The sequence below is a fragment of the Anopheles bellator genome, chromosome 2 (genome assembly GCF_943735745.2).
Source record: "Anopheles bellator chromosome 2, idAnoBellAS_SP24_06.2, whole genome shotgun sequence".
NCBI classification, from domain to species: Eukaryota; Metazoa; Arthropoda; class Insecta; order Diptera; family Culicidae; genus Anopheles; species Anopheles bellator.
In genome coordinates, this window is record NC_071286.1 from 37,767,902 (window position 1) to 37,782,082 (window position 14,181).

Below are 14,181 nucleotides of genomic sequence, written 5' to 3' on the forward strand. Positions count from 1 at the left end.
TCCACGAGAACCTTTCCTGCGGCCTGGAAGAAGGCGCAGTTGATTCCGATCTTGAAGAAGAACGACAAAGCGTGTGTGGCCAACTACCGCGGAATTTCTATTCTGTGCAACTGTAGTAAAATCTTTGAGTCGGTCATTCGCCCGTCCCTCCTATCTGCAGTTAGCTCGTGGTTGAGCCCGCAACAGCATGGCTTCGTTCCTAAGAGATCCACTGTTACCAACCTGATGGAATTTGTTTCACTTACGGTTGCGGAATTGGATCGAGGGGGCCAAATGGATGCGATTCATACTGACTTCAGAGCTGCGTTTGATCGCGTGCCTCATGCTCTCCTCATTGCCAAACTTGGGAAGCTCGGTATCTCTCCTGCGGTGCTCGATTGGTTCGAGTCGTTCCTTTCTAAGCGTTCCTGTCGTGTTCGCATTGGGTCCGTCCTATCCAAGGACTTTGGCTGCCCCTCGGGTGTCCCCCAAGGTAGTGTCCTCTCTCCTCTTCTGTTTATTCTTTTCATTAACGATCTTACTAGTATCCTCCATTCCACGGGCCATCTGCTCTACGCCGATGACTTGAAAATCTTCTGTCCTATCAATAGCCTTTCTGACTGTCTCTCTCTCCAGATAGCGCTAGACGCCGTCTGCCTCTGGTGCTCCTCCAATCATCTTCTTCTTTCTCCTGAGAAATGTTCTGTCATTTCCTTTTCCAGGTCCTCCTCCTCTATCTCTCATAACTATTCCATTCTGTCTACACCTCTCACCCGTGTCTCCTGTGTAAAAGACCTTGGGGTAACCCTTGACTCAAAGCTAACTTTCTCCGCGCACATTGAGACAGTGTGCGGCAAAGCATTTAGGCTACTCGGGCTTATTAGGTCTCTGTCCCGTGAGTTCCACAGCATCGACTGTCTTATGTCCTTGTATTGTTGCTTGGTTCGCTCGGGACTAGAATATGCTAGCATTGTCTGGAACCCTTCCAGCATAATGCTATCCAATTCGCTCGAGCAGGTCCAGAGGAGTTTCACCCGCATGGTGTTCTGCCGGCAATTGGGGTATAGGTTCTCGGATCTGCCTGCTTACCAGACCCGCTGTCGTCAATTGGGCCTACTATCCCTGGCGGATAGGCGTTGTGTGGCTCAAAATTTGTTCATTGGCGGGCTGCTCCTTTGCGCTATCGACGATCCTGCCCTCCTCGCCCGTCTTCCCTTTTATACACCTTTGCGCTCCTTGCGTCGCCGTGATTGTTTCTCCATCCCCTACCGCCGTACCCTTTTCGGCTCCTCTGACCCCTTCCTCTGTTGTCTTCGTTCGTTTAATCTTAACTACAGTCTCTTTGACTTTCACCGTCCTCTAATGTCTTTCAGGCTTGCACTAGTCCATTCACTCTTCGCCGACTAAGTGTTTTGCTGTCACTTAGGTATCTTGCTCGTCTTTGTATTCCGTTTTGCTCTCCTTTCCCTCTGCTTTTTCCTCTTCTCTTTCTGCTCCTTTCCATAGATATGTAAGCTCTTACCTGTATAGCTTTAAGCAACCAGGGAATAAATATTATTATTATTATTATTATTATTATTATCTGCCATCCTGGTGCATTTTTGTAAACATTGCACACACAGATAGCAGTTCAGATGGGCGTACGATTCTTGCTTTTACGTTTCTGAAATTTTAAGATGATTTCCGCGTATTACGTTTTCGATAGCGACGGTGATAGCAAAGAAACTAAAAATATAACGATACATCACAAAATATTGCGATGTAAATCCGACCCACTGAATTTTTTATCAGTAGGGTAAGTGTGCCCAAAATCGAAAATGATCAATCGATTTTTCTTTCATGGAATAATGTTGTTGCGGGTTCAAGAAAAATTTTCGCATCTCAAGGGAAATATTTTTTACCCTACTTTCCGAAATAGAAACAAACTTACCCGTATCTCTTCGCCCTATTTGCAACTGCTGTAGCAACATGATTAAAAAAAATTACCCGTATCTTTCCGGCCTATTCGGGACTGCGGTAACCACAGGAATACAAAACACTTACGTACTTATGCCCTTCTTTCTTCTGAACTAATTAGTTTCTTTACGGGGTAATTATCTACCACATGAATGAAAAAAACCCACCAGTATCCTTTCGGCCTACCTAGCTATCCCTGCGGAGCATAAACAATACAAACTAATTGATAAAATCAAAGACATCCTAACAGAGCTGCTCTTTCCGCAGCAAAAAGTTGACGGAAGCCGGATTGTCGAATACGACAATTCATTCGAGTTTGATAATGCCGTGACAAGTCGATCGTTCGACAAAACAATTCATCCAGTTGAAAGCTCCCGTTCATCCTTTCCGTACGGAAAGTCGATCGACTGCCGCGATAGCAAAATGAACTCGGATGAATATTCGAGTACTCGATTCGAGTTTCATAATAGGGGGGCTATTCTCATAATCGTGATCACATAATTTTGCACACATTCGACAGCAATGGGAAAATTCATACAAGTTCTTTTCTAAGCACTAATAATGGTTGTAGAAATTGTCTAGTAGTTTGGCCAATTAATTTCCAAATTATTATCAAATTAATCATGGAAAATGTAGATCAAATGCTGCAGAGTTTCAAAGTTGGTTGAAACACCCAGAGATCCTCAGTTTTTTCTGATTTATCTACGTGGTTTCTCGTGCAATCAGCGTAATCGTTTGGTATACATTTTGCGAAGAAAGTTTTCACGACTGTTTGCCACGCACCCAACCGTGCATTTAAACCATAAACTCATTTTTGAAGCCTTGAAGCCGCCCACACATTGCGTGGTTCGTCGGAACTTTGTCATCGAGCCCCGAGCGACAATACATAAGCTTGTTGTCATTATTACTGCTGGGCGCGTGCAGCAGCAAATTCGGTTATTATGATTGTGGGAGGCAGGCAAACAAGTTCGCGCGGTTCGCTCTGTTTAACCAGCAGAGGACCCCGGCTTGTAAAAGAAGCATAAACGATTAATCAACCATACATTCGCAAAACGATAAAACTTTGTCATCGCGCTGCTATGTCATCCACCCGTAACGCACCGCGCCCCACGGCCGATGATGCCAATCCGCCGGTGGTTTAGTTTGAAGGTTTAGGTTATTATGAAAGAAGGATGGAACCTTGGCTTTTCGCATCAGCTTTAGTGATGTTCAAGGTTGACTACGGTCAACTTTGTCAACGGTCAACTACGGACTTTGCTTCTCAATAGTTATTGTTTTCGCTTATCGCACACGGGGCCAAACCTTTTCTGCTCAAATTGGTTGAGAATTTATTAAAAAAGGGAAGCGCACCAAGGCATGGTTATCGATCAAATGTTAGCTCGAACTCTAATTTTGTCTCGCTGGTCCTGTGTATAAGTAAAAACGATTTGCCATGGTGATTTTTTGGGGAATCTAGCTTGGCCTAGCCTTTTGACCCATGCTATGGCCAATGGCCAATCTTACCTCTTTCGACGTTCTCTATTTCGTCAATAGGTTCGGTTAATGAGAGTCTCGAGCTTAAACATCACTACAGCAGTTCGTTATAAAATTAGCGAAACATTTATGGGTTGAAGTTTCCTAGTAAAAATTATACCGTTTGACGCGATTGATGCAGATGGCACGTTTAGCATGGGATTGACGTTGTTTTTAGTACGCACATAAAAATATCGTGATAAACATATTTTGCGGTAATCCGGCTAAGGGTACCCTTTGAACATGGACATATTTCGAACTGCAGTTATAGCATCCTTCTACAACAATTGCAAAGCGTAGATAATTTATATCAACAACCATTCGTAGTCGAAGGAAACGAGTAAAGCTGTGGGTAAACGGAGTTTGTTTTAAGTCCGCCAACAAATGTCCAGATAATAGAAACGCGATAGATATCTGATAAAGGCCCTTACCGGCAAGCATTGCTCAACACGCTGTTCAGAGAATGCCAATAGGCGAACGGGCACTGATAAACCGACTGCTGGACGACGAACACCGTGGCATCGATTGCCTATCGCACGGCAGTCACGAAATGTTATGCCACGGGTGCCCTACAATTGCGCGCGGGCTCTGTCTGTCCGCCTTCCATTATTGATACAATCATTGATTGCTATAAGGGACCGTCGTTAGTAGCTAGACTATGTAATTAGCCGTTTATCGAGCGTGACGCTGATTCGGCAATTGCGAAGTCTTACGCGACATTATCAAAAAAGTTTACAAGGATTTACCTAGCTGTTAATAAATACGTTACTTTATGGGATGCAACGTTTCCAAGTTCCGTACCAATTTGCAATCTGTAGAAGTTTATTAGTATTACTATTAGTACCTACTAACAGATAAGTTATTAAAATCCTAACGATCTTAGGAATTGGCACCGAGCGAGTATAATATTTATATTTATTTTTACCTACCGTGTATTTAGGAAACGGTGTCGTCATCCACCTGCCTAGTTTGTTCGAGGAACTGGCCAAGAATGAAGCGAAAGGGCTAAAAAGCTGGGAGAAACGACTGATCATCTCCAACCGTGCTCACCTGGTGCTGGACATGCACCAGCAGGTGGATGGTCTGCAGGAAGCAGAAAAGGGTGGAAAGTCACTCGGCACAACGAAAAAGGGCATCGGCCCGTGCTACTCCAACAAAGCAACTCGCAACGGGATCCGTGTGTCAGATCTGCTCGGCGACTTTAAAGTGTTCAGCGAAAAGTACGTATTCGACAGATCAGCCAATGGAATATCGTCATAATACCAACCGTGGTTTCCTTTTTTCTCCGTTTTTGCTCTGCTGTGTCTCCACGAACCGACGGTGTACAGAGTTGAGGCTCTAGCGGTAATGTATAAACGCTTGTATCCCGATTTTTCAATCGATCTGAACATGGAGCTTGCACGGTAAGTAGCGGGTCACTCGAACGTCCCTTCCGTCCACCTGCACGCTCCTGTGCCCAGCACTATTCCGCGTGCACGATGGCTACACAGCGGTGGATGGACGTTGAAGAAGGCTCATCAGTTGGTGGACTTGTGTTTGGACCTTTGCCCTTTACCACGTTACTAGATATCGGGAATTCGCGGAACGGTTGAGACCGTTAGTGCACGACTCGGTGTCGTATGTGCACGCGTCACTCAAGGAAGGCAAAACCGTCCTGGTGGAGGGAGCAAATGCCGCCATGCTGGACATTGACTTTGGTAGGTAACATAAGATCCTGGATAACCAATGTAATGTTGCTTCCGGGGTGGATGATTGTGTGTTGTAAAACATGTTACATTCGTCCTGGTTTTATAAAAACTTAGGCACTTATCCATATGTAACGAGCAGCAACTGTAGTGTCGGTGGAGTACTGACCGGTCTCGGTCTGCCACCGCAATCGATCGGTGAGGTAGTCGGTGTCGTGAAAGCTTACACAACGCGTGTAGGTGATGGCCCGTTCCCGACGGAGCTCAAGGATGTGAGTAGAAGACTAACTAACTGTTTCCTTGAATGTACGTTGTCGATTCGTTCGTTAAATGCCTGGTTTTTGTTTGATTTACAGGAAATAGGATCTTTGCTCCAGAAACGCGGAGGGGAAATCGGTGTGACAACGCAGCGAATCCGGCGGTGTGGTTGGCTCGATCTTGCCCTGCTCCGATACACCTCCATGGTCAACGGTTATACTGTGGTCTGTTTGACTAAGCTAGATATTTTGGATACACTAGCAAAGATCAAGGTCGCCGTTAGGTAATTTGGGCGGCTTAGTAACCCAAACGGGAAACATCATGAACAGATTGCTCACTGGGACTATGTTTATTTTTCGCTTTCAGCTACAAATTGAACGGTAAGGAGATCGACTACTTCCCTGGTTCGATCACCGATCTAGAGCAGGTGGAGGTGAACTACAAGACCATGGACGGTTGGTTGAAGTCGACCGAAAATGTGCGCGATTTTGCCGAGCTGCCGTCGCGGGCTCAGGAGTACATTAAATTTATCGAGGACAACATAGGCGTGCCAGTGAAGTGGATCGGTGTCGGCAAGGACCGGGAGTCGATTATCTGCGTAAAATAATAGACGAAGCAAAATGAAAAGCCAGTCGCCGTTTGAGCAGCACCCAGTGATGATGAACTTCAGTGGTTTTTCGTTTCGTCTGTTTTGAAAAAAATCCCTGTCATCGACGAAAAACAATATGGCTACTTGAGACGTGAAAACTAGCGTTTAATTAATTTGTAATGTCAAATCGTTTACGCTTACTGTGAGACATAAAAGTTTTGACAGAAGCGCAAACAGTTTGGCATTTATCTGAAACTAGCAGGTCCCGGCGAGCTTCGCCACGCCTCATTTCATTCTCATTTCTCGACTATCCGGCGTTTCAGAGGATCGGACTTCTAGATGACGTCCGATCGGCTTCCCTTTCCGCCTCCCGTTATTCCTCCGTTTCGGACGATCGGCTTCCCGTTTCATTTCTTCCTTTCTTCCTTTTCAGACAATCGGGATTCCGGGTGACGTAAACGATCGGCTTCCCTTCCCGCTTCCCGATGGATACATTTTAAAACTTGCACCAGCTGAATTTGGCTCAAATTGCTTGAAAACTATCCGAGTTTAACTGAAACGAACTTAGATTTTCCCCCTATTATGAAACTCGAATCGAGAACTCGAACGATCGAGTGAACACAGTAACAGAGAAAGCAGAATACAGCAAGAGAGAAGGCAAAAAGAGAAAGCTATAGCAAAATGGACCCGGATGAACGTTCGAGTACTCGATTCGAGTTTCATAATAGGGGGGTATGAAACTCAAAAAGTTCACTCGATCGTTCATTTGAGTTCATTTTGCTATAGCTTTCTCTTTCTGCCTTCTCGCTTGCTGTATTCTGCTTTCTCTGCTGTGTTCACTCGATCGATCGAGTTTCGAGTTCGAGTTCTGTAATAGGGGGGATATACTAGCAGACCCGGCGAACGTTGTTCCGCCCCAAAGGCAATGGCCCCCGGTGATAGAGCAGTTGGTAACGCTCGTCGCATTTGTCGCAATGAACGTTTATTGGTCCAATACGAACGCTTTTATGTTTGTCGTACTTAGCTTTGCAATCATATCGAAACGCCGCTAGATACAAATCAGCTTCTTCTTCGGGTACAACCGCTGAGCGGACATTTAAATCAGCATCTTGTCGAAAATTATCTACTTGTTTATTTCTATTTTACGATCGTCGATTTCGCGCCGCCAACAGAGCCGTTTCACGGGCAATTGTATGTTCTTCTTCAGTCATTTTATTCGCAATGTTTCACATCCTTCTTGCACTACTGCTTTGTTGGGAAAGATTCGACCGTCTTGGTCGCCTTAAGACCGTGTGTTCGCGGATTGTGTTACGGATACATTATTATTGTGTTCGCGGATTGTTTCAATAGATTTTGACAGTTATATAAATAACAGTAACAATCAAAAGCTCCAACGTTTCTCGAGAATGAGATAGAGAGAGAAACTAACAAATCGGCAAACTAATCGTAAGAACGCACGAAAGAGAGAGACTCGCTGAAAATTCGCTCAACCTTTGATCGTAGTGACGTTCTCTCCCACCTATTATGAAAATCGAATCGAGAAGTCGATCGTTCGAGTGAACACAGTAAGAGAGAAAGCAGAATACAACGAGAGAGAAGGCAGAAAGAGAAAGCTACAGCAAAATGAACTCGGATGAATGTTGGAGTACTCGATTCGAGTTTCATAATAGGGGGGCCTTTCTCGAGAAAGGAAAAACCATAGCCACCACCCCCTTTCATGCGTTCGTGTGAAAGGGATGAATAAAAAAATACAATTATTGCTTCCTTTTGACGCGGTTTTACATAGCTTACTAATACTGTCAGGTGTCTATCAGCAGCCAATGTCTACATTATACATTATTCGCAGTACAGCATTACATTAAAATGCAATGCATTAAAATGCATTACATTAAAATTACAGCATTACATTAAGTAAAATACATTATTCGCAGTACAGCGACTGCGAATCAGTTTAATTCGTTTCGTGTTGTTTTGTTGGTCGCTTATTCCCCCTTATTATGAAACTCGAATCGAGAACTCGAACGATCGAGTGAACACAGTAACAGAGAAAGCAGAATACAGCAAGAGAGAAGGCAAAAAGAGAAAGCTATAGCAAAATGAACTCGGATGAACGTTCGAGTACTCGATTCGAGTTTCATAATAGGGGGCATTGTTCAGTCTGGAGGATATTTCCAAACCCGTAGTAACGTAAGAACGCACCGAAGACCGAGCGCAGAAAACTGTAAACAGCAACCGGCGCATTAAAACGAACGAACGAGACCGGCAATCGCGGAAGCGTTCGCGACGCTGACGCAGCAGCGACCAAATGTTCCGATTTCCATAAGACGCACGCACTTCAAACCTGTATATAAACCGCACGATTAATTACAATAAATCAGAATCAATTTGCGACTAGAACCGAACGGACTTGGTGTTTCACTTTTTCCGCTCCTAGACTAGAAACAGTTGGTCCTCAACCTGGGTTTTCTGCCCACCGAAAGAAAGGTCGAAAGATCCACTCTACCCTCCTTGGAATAGGCTTCCGAAAGCGAGAAGCCAACTAGCCAGAAGGGACTGTTTGCGAGAGGTGTCTGAAGCAACAATCGACGAATAACCGGACTGAACTCGTTCTAACTTAGGACAGTTCGCGCAGGAAATGAAACCCTTCGCGTACATTGGAACAAATCTCCCAGTGTTAACACCACGGCTTGTGTGGGTTTTGTCGGTATTCGAAACAACGGACCTGGTAGACTTTGTCAAAATGCTTGATGACTTGGAAATGAATGAGGACAATTGGCGCAGCAACTGCCAGGGAACGATTGATGATCCAAGAATCATAGAATGCTACGCAAAATCTTTCACGGTTATGGTTAGTAATCGCAAGGTTGTCTTATCATTCTAACATTATTTTATCATTCCAACATTTACCCTTTTGTAGACCGGCAACTAAACGTGGAACGGATTCATTGAATGGAGGAAAAGTCCGTTTTACCGTCCCCAACCATGGCCGATGGACCCTCCAACGGCCTGCAAATCTGCTGCAATTTGCCGTCTTTTGGACGGTCCGAGTCCGATGGAGTGTCCTATGAACATAGTTGCTCCTTGGGTGGTAAACTAAAAGGAAGTAAAACATACTGATCTAGTGTTTTCGGCGTATTTAATTAACAACACATCATAGGATTGGAAAACTCATACAAATGTTGTACAATATGATTTATTTACCTTGTTTTTGTTACTTCCTAAAAAGTTAAAGCTTGCGGAGCACAAATCCTCGACTCTGTCGTCACTAGAATATCCTATTTACAAAGCTTCCGTAGAAACCTAAAACTTGATTTGCATGCCCAATTCGTAGGGGGTAAGAACATTTATCGGCCGCCGGAATAACTACGATCTACGTTGGAGGGACTTTTGCTGTGCCGCTCATTCGGACACTCCACACTGGACGGTGACGAAGGATGGCTTCGGTGTTGGACGATAACGGTACCACTGGAGATTTTCCGGGAAGAGTACGGCCCATAGAGCGGTATCGGTCCAGCTGGTACCGTGTTTCCATTGGCCAAGGAAGCTTCCCGCTTTTCCCGGCGATCGCGGGCCCGTCGATTTTGGAACCAAATTTTTACGCGTGTATTCGTCAGCTCGAGACTGTACGCCAGCTGATTGGCCTCTTCCGAGCTGAGGTACGTGGACACTTTGTAGGCCTCCTCGAGGGCACTCAACTGGGCGGGTGTGAAGGGAACGCGCGGCAACCGTCCCGGTGTACGCTTTACTGGGCCAGTTTTTTGTGGGCCTATTCAACGAAAGCAACCATCGTAAGGATCAATAGAGTTCGCTGGACGAGCGACGAACTTGATGTTGGAATTACTTACGAGGTAGTTTCGGCGGATGGTATCGGGTGTAGTACAGCCAATCGAATGACGGTACTCCCCGACCACATCCGGGCACTGCCGGAATAAACTCCGTTACCGCAGGTTCCTTTCGTGGGAGCCCAGCGTCGCTCTCTTGGTCCATCTCTTCGTCAGCTTCGATACCGTCATCGCGTAGCCTAGATTCACTGTCAGTCACTTCGCTGTCCGGATCACTGGCGGCGCTGTCGGCGCAGCACCCGTGGCACTGGTCGATCTTTCGTCGATTTTCGTACCGCTCACCTGCGCGCGTGAGAATGTGTTCGATACTGAAATCACTTTGCCGCAAAGGGGCCACACTTTTGCAACTGGACGCGGAGGCCATCTCGACCGGCTTCTTTCCGTTCTTACACTACACTGAGCAACACCAGCTACCGATCGCATCCTTTTTATCATCTGTTAGGCCAGGATCACTGCCTCTTATATTCTCTATTCTCGACCGCCTTTCGCATGGTGCCTGCGGCCAAAGGGCCGAACGCTGGGTTGGGGTTGGCCCGGCATTATTCTATTCTCCGCCGTGATTGAATCCCTGTCCAAATGTTTACTCCTGCCGTACACGGGACAGGATCTATTTCAAAGGACTCGTTAACTCCTCCCACTTTCCCAATCATGGCGCTGGCCAGGAGTCTGTTTCCCTCTTGTCGTAATCGTTCGATCTCCTTTCGAGCGTTTTTCGTCCTTCTGCGGTTGGTTCAAGAAAACGAGGGAAAACCGGTAGAGCAATGGTGGAGTATCACCGGTAGCCAAACATCCTGCTACTCATCGAACAAGGGGAGGAAAAAAGCATAGAACAAAACGTGCCGGTTACAGCCCTCGGTGATTGATAATTAAATGACAATTTCGTAAACCAGAACTGCAAAAAGTGGAAGTACTTCACAAGATTAAAAAAAACGCCGGCAACCGGCCCCGATGAGGAAACTTGAAATGGATTAGCACCGGGTAAAAGATTGCAGCCGGCGATAAAATAGCTTTCGCCCCAGCGAAGATGCTCCTTCAGATGTGGCTCTTTGATAAAATTGGGCAATTGCCGGTTTGCTTCCTGGGCTTAGGAAATAATTTATAATAACCATGTCGCACGAGAAGCTCAATAAAAGTATCGTATTATTAGATAATTTGCGGTGACAAATTGGGATATGGCAGGATAAGTTGGTTGGTTCCGTCTAGCGGTTTACAGTGAGCCACCTTTTCACGGACGATAAACATTAACCGACAGCACCAGGGTGCGTAAGTTCTTAATAAAAATATTAATGGCTTATTTTGAAAGAAAACGCAAACAAAAATGGAACTATGAAAATGACTTATATTCTCTATTCTGTGTGAAAATATTTAATAGACTAAAAGGTAAATGTATGTTTCATATTATACCATTTGCTGCACAAGGTCCATTTGCTGAAGGTTTCCATTTTAGTAATTTATTTCCATCAACAATCGAAAACAATGTTCAAAAAACTTCGGGGTACCTTTTGTGACTTTTTTGAGGTTCCAAAATACAAGACTGCCTACATTTATTCGATCCTTAAACTCCTTGCCTTTTATTAGCTACACCCAACACTGAGCAGTGTTGTACAAAACAGGGCGATCAACACTATCGAGCGGCAAAGAGCGAAGATACTTTATCTATGGCTCAATACTAATAAATTGATAGTTTGTTCCGGCATGTTTTGTCCACGGGCAAATTTTCAAAATTTTGACAACATTTAAACGAATGCCCACCGTAACAATGACAGGTAAAAGTGCAATTGTCTATGCCATATGCCGGACAAATTGGTAAAAAATCACAACTTCGTATGCACTGAAACCTTTTAGGTAATGAGGAATGCGCAATATGATCTCATATAGAGGAATGATCTCCGAATTTTAACACTCGATATATTCGTCGAACGTAGATAAACATTGCAGAATTAACAGATGTAACAATAAATTAGCACAAATGGTACTACCTCGTTTTGTTAAATGAAGTATGTGCCGCTCCGTCGATTGGAAGTTTGGTTTCGAAATGGGATGTTCTCGAGTTAATTGTCGCCATGGAAGACGTTGTGTACCCATTTCTACATCTGGCCACATGGGTTCCATTTCTCTGATGTACCGCGAAGCTTCAACACACGCAGTGGGATACTAATTTTAATCCATATTACATAAGCGGACCGCAAAATGGTACTCGGTGCCCTGTCGATAACGGCACTGTCCAAGGATGGGAAAAGGACATTCTTTCGCCCGTAAGAAAATAGACCATACGAGAACGTGATCGTGGGGGTTATCTTTCCAGCTCTCGGCTCCCTGCGGCGAGACCTAATGCCCGGGGTTGCGGTTTTTGTGAAAGATTATCCCCAGCCTCTGGACCGTGGTATCCTTGTCTAGCCGTACAGAGTACCGTACATCCGATTGAACCTTCCATGTCTATCTGACGCTCGTAAAGCCGGAGCCAGCGCTACCGAGGAAAGGTCTCCCGGCTTATGGGAATGAAAGGAAATTTGAATAATTCCCCCTGTTCGCCGAGGCGCACACTTGAAAAGGCTAATAAATAAAGTGCACTCAAAATTTGGGCTGCAGTCCCGGTTTCGGTTTCCTCAGCGCGAACCCAGCGCACACGTAGCGGGATAATCCGCTACCAGGCACCTCAACACAAAACCGCACCACTCGTGGCCGTTGTTGGTGGAGCTTAGTATGGTTTGTTTTGCAAGCGATCCTTGTAATCATTCGAAACATTGCCACCCATGTTCGGTAGTCCGGCCAGGCCAGGGACATTCAAGGCTCGCCGATAAGACGTGCGCAGGTGACCCTCGGGACCAATATCTCTGAGCAGGTATCGGAGCAGCTTAATTTTCGTTGGCCTTCGGGGCGCGTAGAAGATCACCGACGCGACGCACTTCATTGGTGCCTACGCGCGTACGATTGTTTACGTTTGTTTTGATTTACTTTTGCTAGCTTTGGTGAATTCTGCTCCACGTCTACGGTAAACAGTTGGGCTCGTTTCTTGCTGGGTAATGGAAAGCCGCGCACGCAGGGCCCACAAAACGTAAGGTATCGAGATTTGCACGGCTGGTCGTCTGAGCCGCTTGATGCAGCGTATCATCGGTTGATTGTCCTCGCAAATGAAGGATGAATGGCAGATTAAATCGTCCTAAGAACGATGGAAACCCATACGATCCCTCCTGGGACGATCTTCTCTTCATTCATCCTGCAAAGATTGTGTTTGGTTCGCTGAAGTGGCAAAGCGGATGTGTACGCATCTTAGGCATTAGCGTCGCTTGACGACAGGTTCTGAGCCACTTCCTTGTACCTTTCATCAAGGCCCGTTACTCCTTCGATGGTTTTTTGCAATATGTGCGACTTTACAGAGCTCTTCCGTTTGCCAGAGGGTGAACAGAACTTGTTCTTAATTTTTTTTCGTGCCTGAATCACTTGTTGCGCAGAGCTGGTAACGCTATTATCGCTCAGCAATGTTGAGTATCGAATCGGGAAGCATTTGCCAAATATTTGAAAATAAAAAAGAGTGTTTTGCATCGACTTTATAGAACGACACCTATCAACACATTATTTTTTTTATTACACACCGAAATTGCCTTTAAATTGTGCACTAAAATACATTTTTTTATACGCAACAGCACAATTGTGAGACAAATTGGAATCAAAAATTCAAGAAACACTATCCTTAGCCTTAGATCGGTATTCGTTAGCCAGGTTTCAGTACGGCGAATTTTCGAATAATTGATAGTGTTGTGAAACTATCAAATACATTTGGGTTTGGACGCAAGGGGATGTAGCTCAGTGGTAGAGCGCTCGCTTCGCATGTGAGAAGTCCCGGGTTCAATCCCCGGCATCTCCAGAGACGGACCCGAACGCATATTTTACTTACCAAATCCTTCGAAGGACAATTTGATATTTTGCTAACACTGTTTTCCTTTAACTTTGTTTAAAAAATCCACAGATTGCATGTTCGGATTTATCGGAACTTGCATACTAAAATTGTAATCTATTAGAAACATGTCCGTTCACAATATAATATATACCCATGATAGAAAGTGCCGCCGGTACAGCCGAGCTATCTGGATGGCTCAATCAGCTTCTGAACTTTACCGCAACCCGCAAAGTACCGAGATCGCTATCAACCAACGCTTGGGCAAAACTTTCAAGTGGTCTTTTGGCAATTTGTCTGCTACACTGACCATTGGTGAAAATTCGACCATCGGTTGAACCTCCTCTAGAGGTGTAATTAATACTGTACGGCCACAATCTCATGCAGTTGGTTGACAAACAAGAAAAGGAACAGATCGCCAACTTCGCCACTACACTCGGTCACAGCATAGACAGATGCGGAAGG

General features: G+C 45.1%; 2 protein-coding genes and 1 non-coding gene across 3 annotated transcripts in view; 2 read left to right on the top strand and 1 right to left on the bottom strand.

The window, feature by feature from the left end:
- Positions 1 to 6,109, top strand: part of LOC131211426 (adenylosuccinate synthetase-like) — a 19,548-nt gene extending 13,439 nt beyond the window's left edge. The window contains exons 3-8 of the mRNA XM_058204878.1: positions 4,388 to 4,667; positions 4,776 to 4,850; positions 5,014 to 5,144; positions 5,250 to 5,404; positions 5,489 to 5,673; positions 5,757 to 6,109. Of these exons, the coding sequence (XP_058060861.1) occupies positions 4,388 to 4,667; positions 4,776 to 4,850; positions 5,014 to 5,144; positions 5,250 to 5,404; positions 5,489 to 5,673; positions 5,757 to 5,997 (1,067 nt within the window). The 3' untranslated portion in view covers positions 5,998 to 6,109. The remainder of the gene's footprint in view (positions 1 to 4,387; positions 4,668 to 4,775; positions 4,851 to 5,013; positions 5,145 to 5,249; positions 5,405 to 5,488; positions 5,674 to 5,756) is intronic.
- Positions 6,110 to 9,323: 3,214 nt separating this feature from the next.
- LOC131207494 (homeobox protein engrailed-2b) lies at positions 9,324 to 10,185 on the bottom strand. The gene is made up of 2 exons (XM_058200109.1): positions 9,825 to 10,185; positions 9,324 to 9,745 (listed from the first exon to the last, which is right to left on the bottom strand). Exons 1-2 carry the CDS (start codon positions 10,183 to 10,185, stop codon positions 9,324 to 9,326), a joined length of 783 nt encoding a protein of 260 aa, XP_058056092.1.
- Positions 10,186 to 13,614: 3,429 nt separating this feature from the next.
- Trnaa-cgc (transfer RNA alanine (anticodon CGC)) lies at positions 13,615 to 13,686 on the top strand. The gene has a single exon. It is a non-coding gene; the product is annotated as a tRNA-Ala (tRNA).
- Positions 13,687 to 14,181: the final 495 nt, after the last annotated feature.

What these genes read in the sequence shown, in the direction of transcription:
- LOC131207494 (XM_058200109.1), bottom strand. Translation starts at nt 10,185, where the DNA reads ATGGCCTCCGCGTCCAGTTGCAAAAGTGTGGCCCCTTTGCGGCAAAGT. An exon ending in CCATCCGCCGAAACTACCTC is followed by an intron (nt 9,746 to 9,824) that starts GTAAGTAATTCC and finishes TTCGTTGAATAG; the next exon opens with GCCCACAAAAAACTGGCCCA.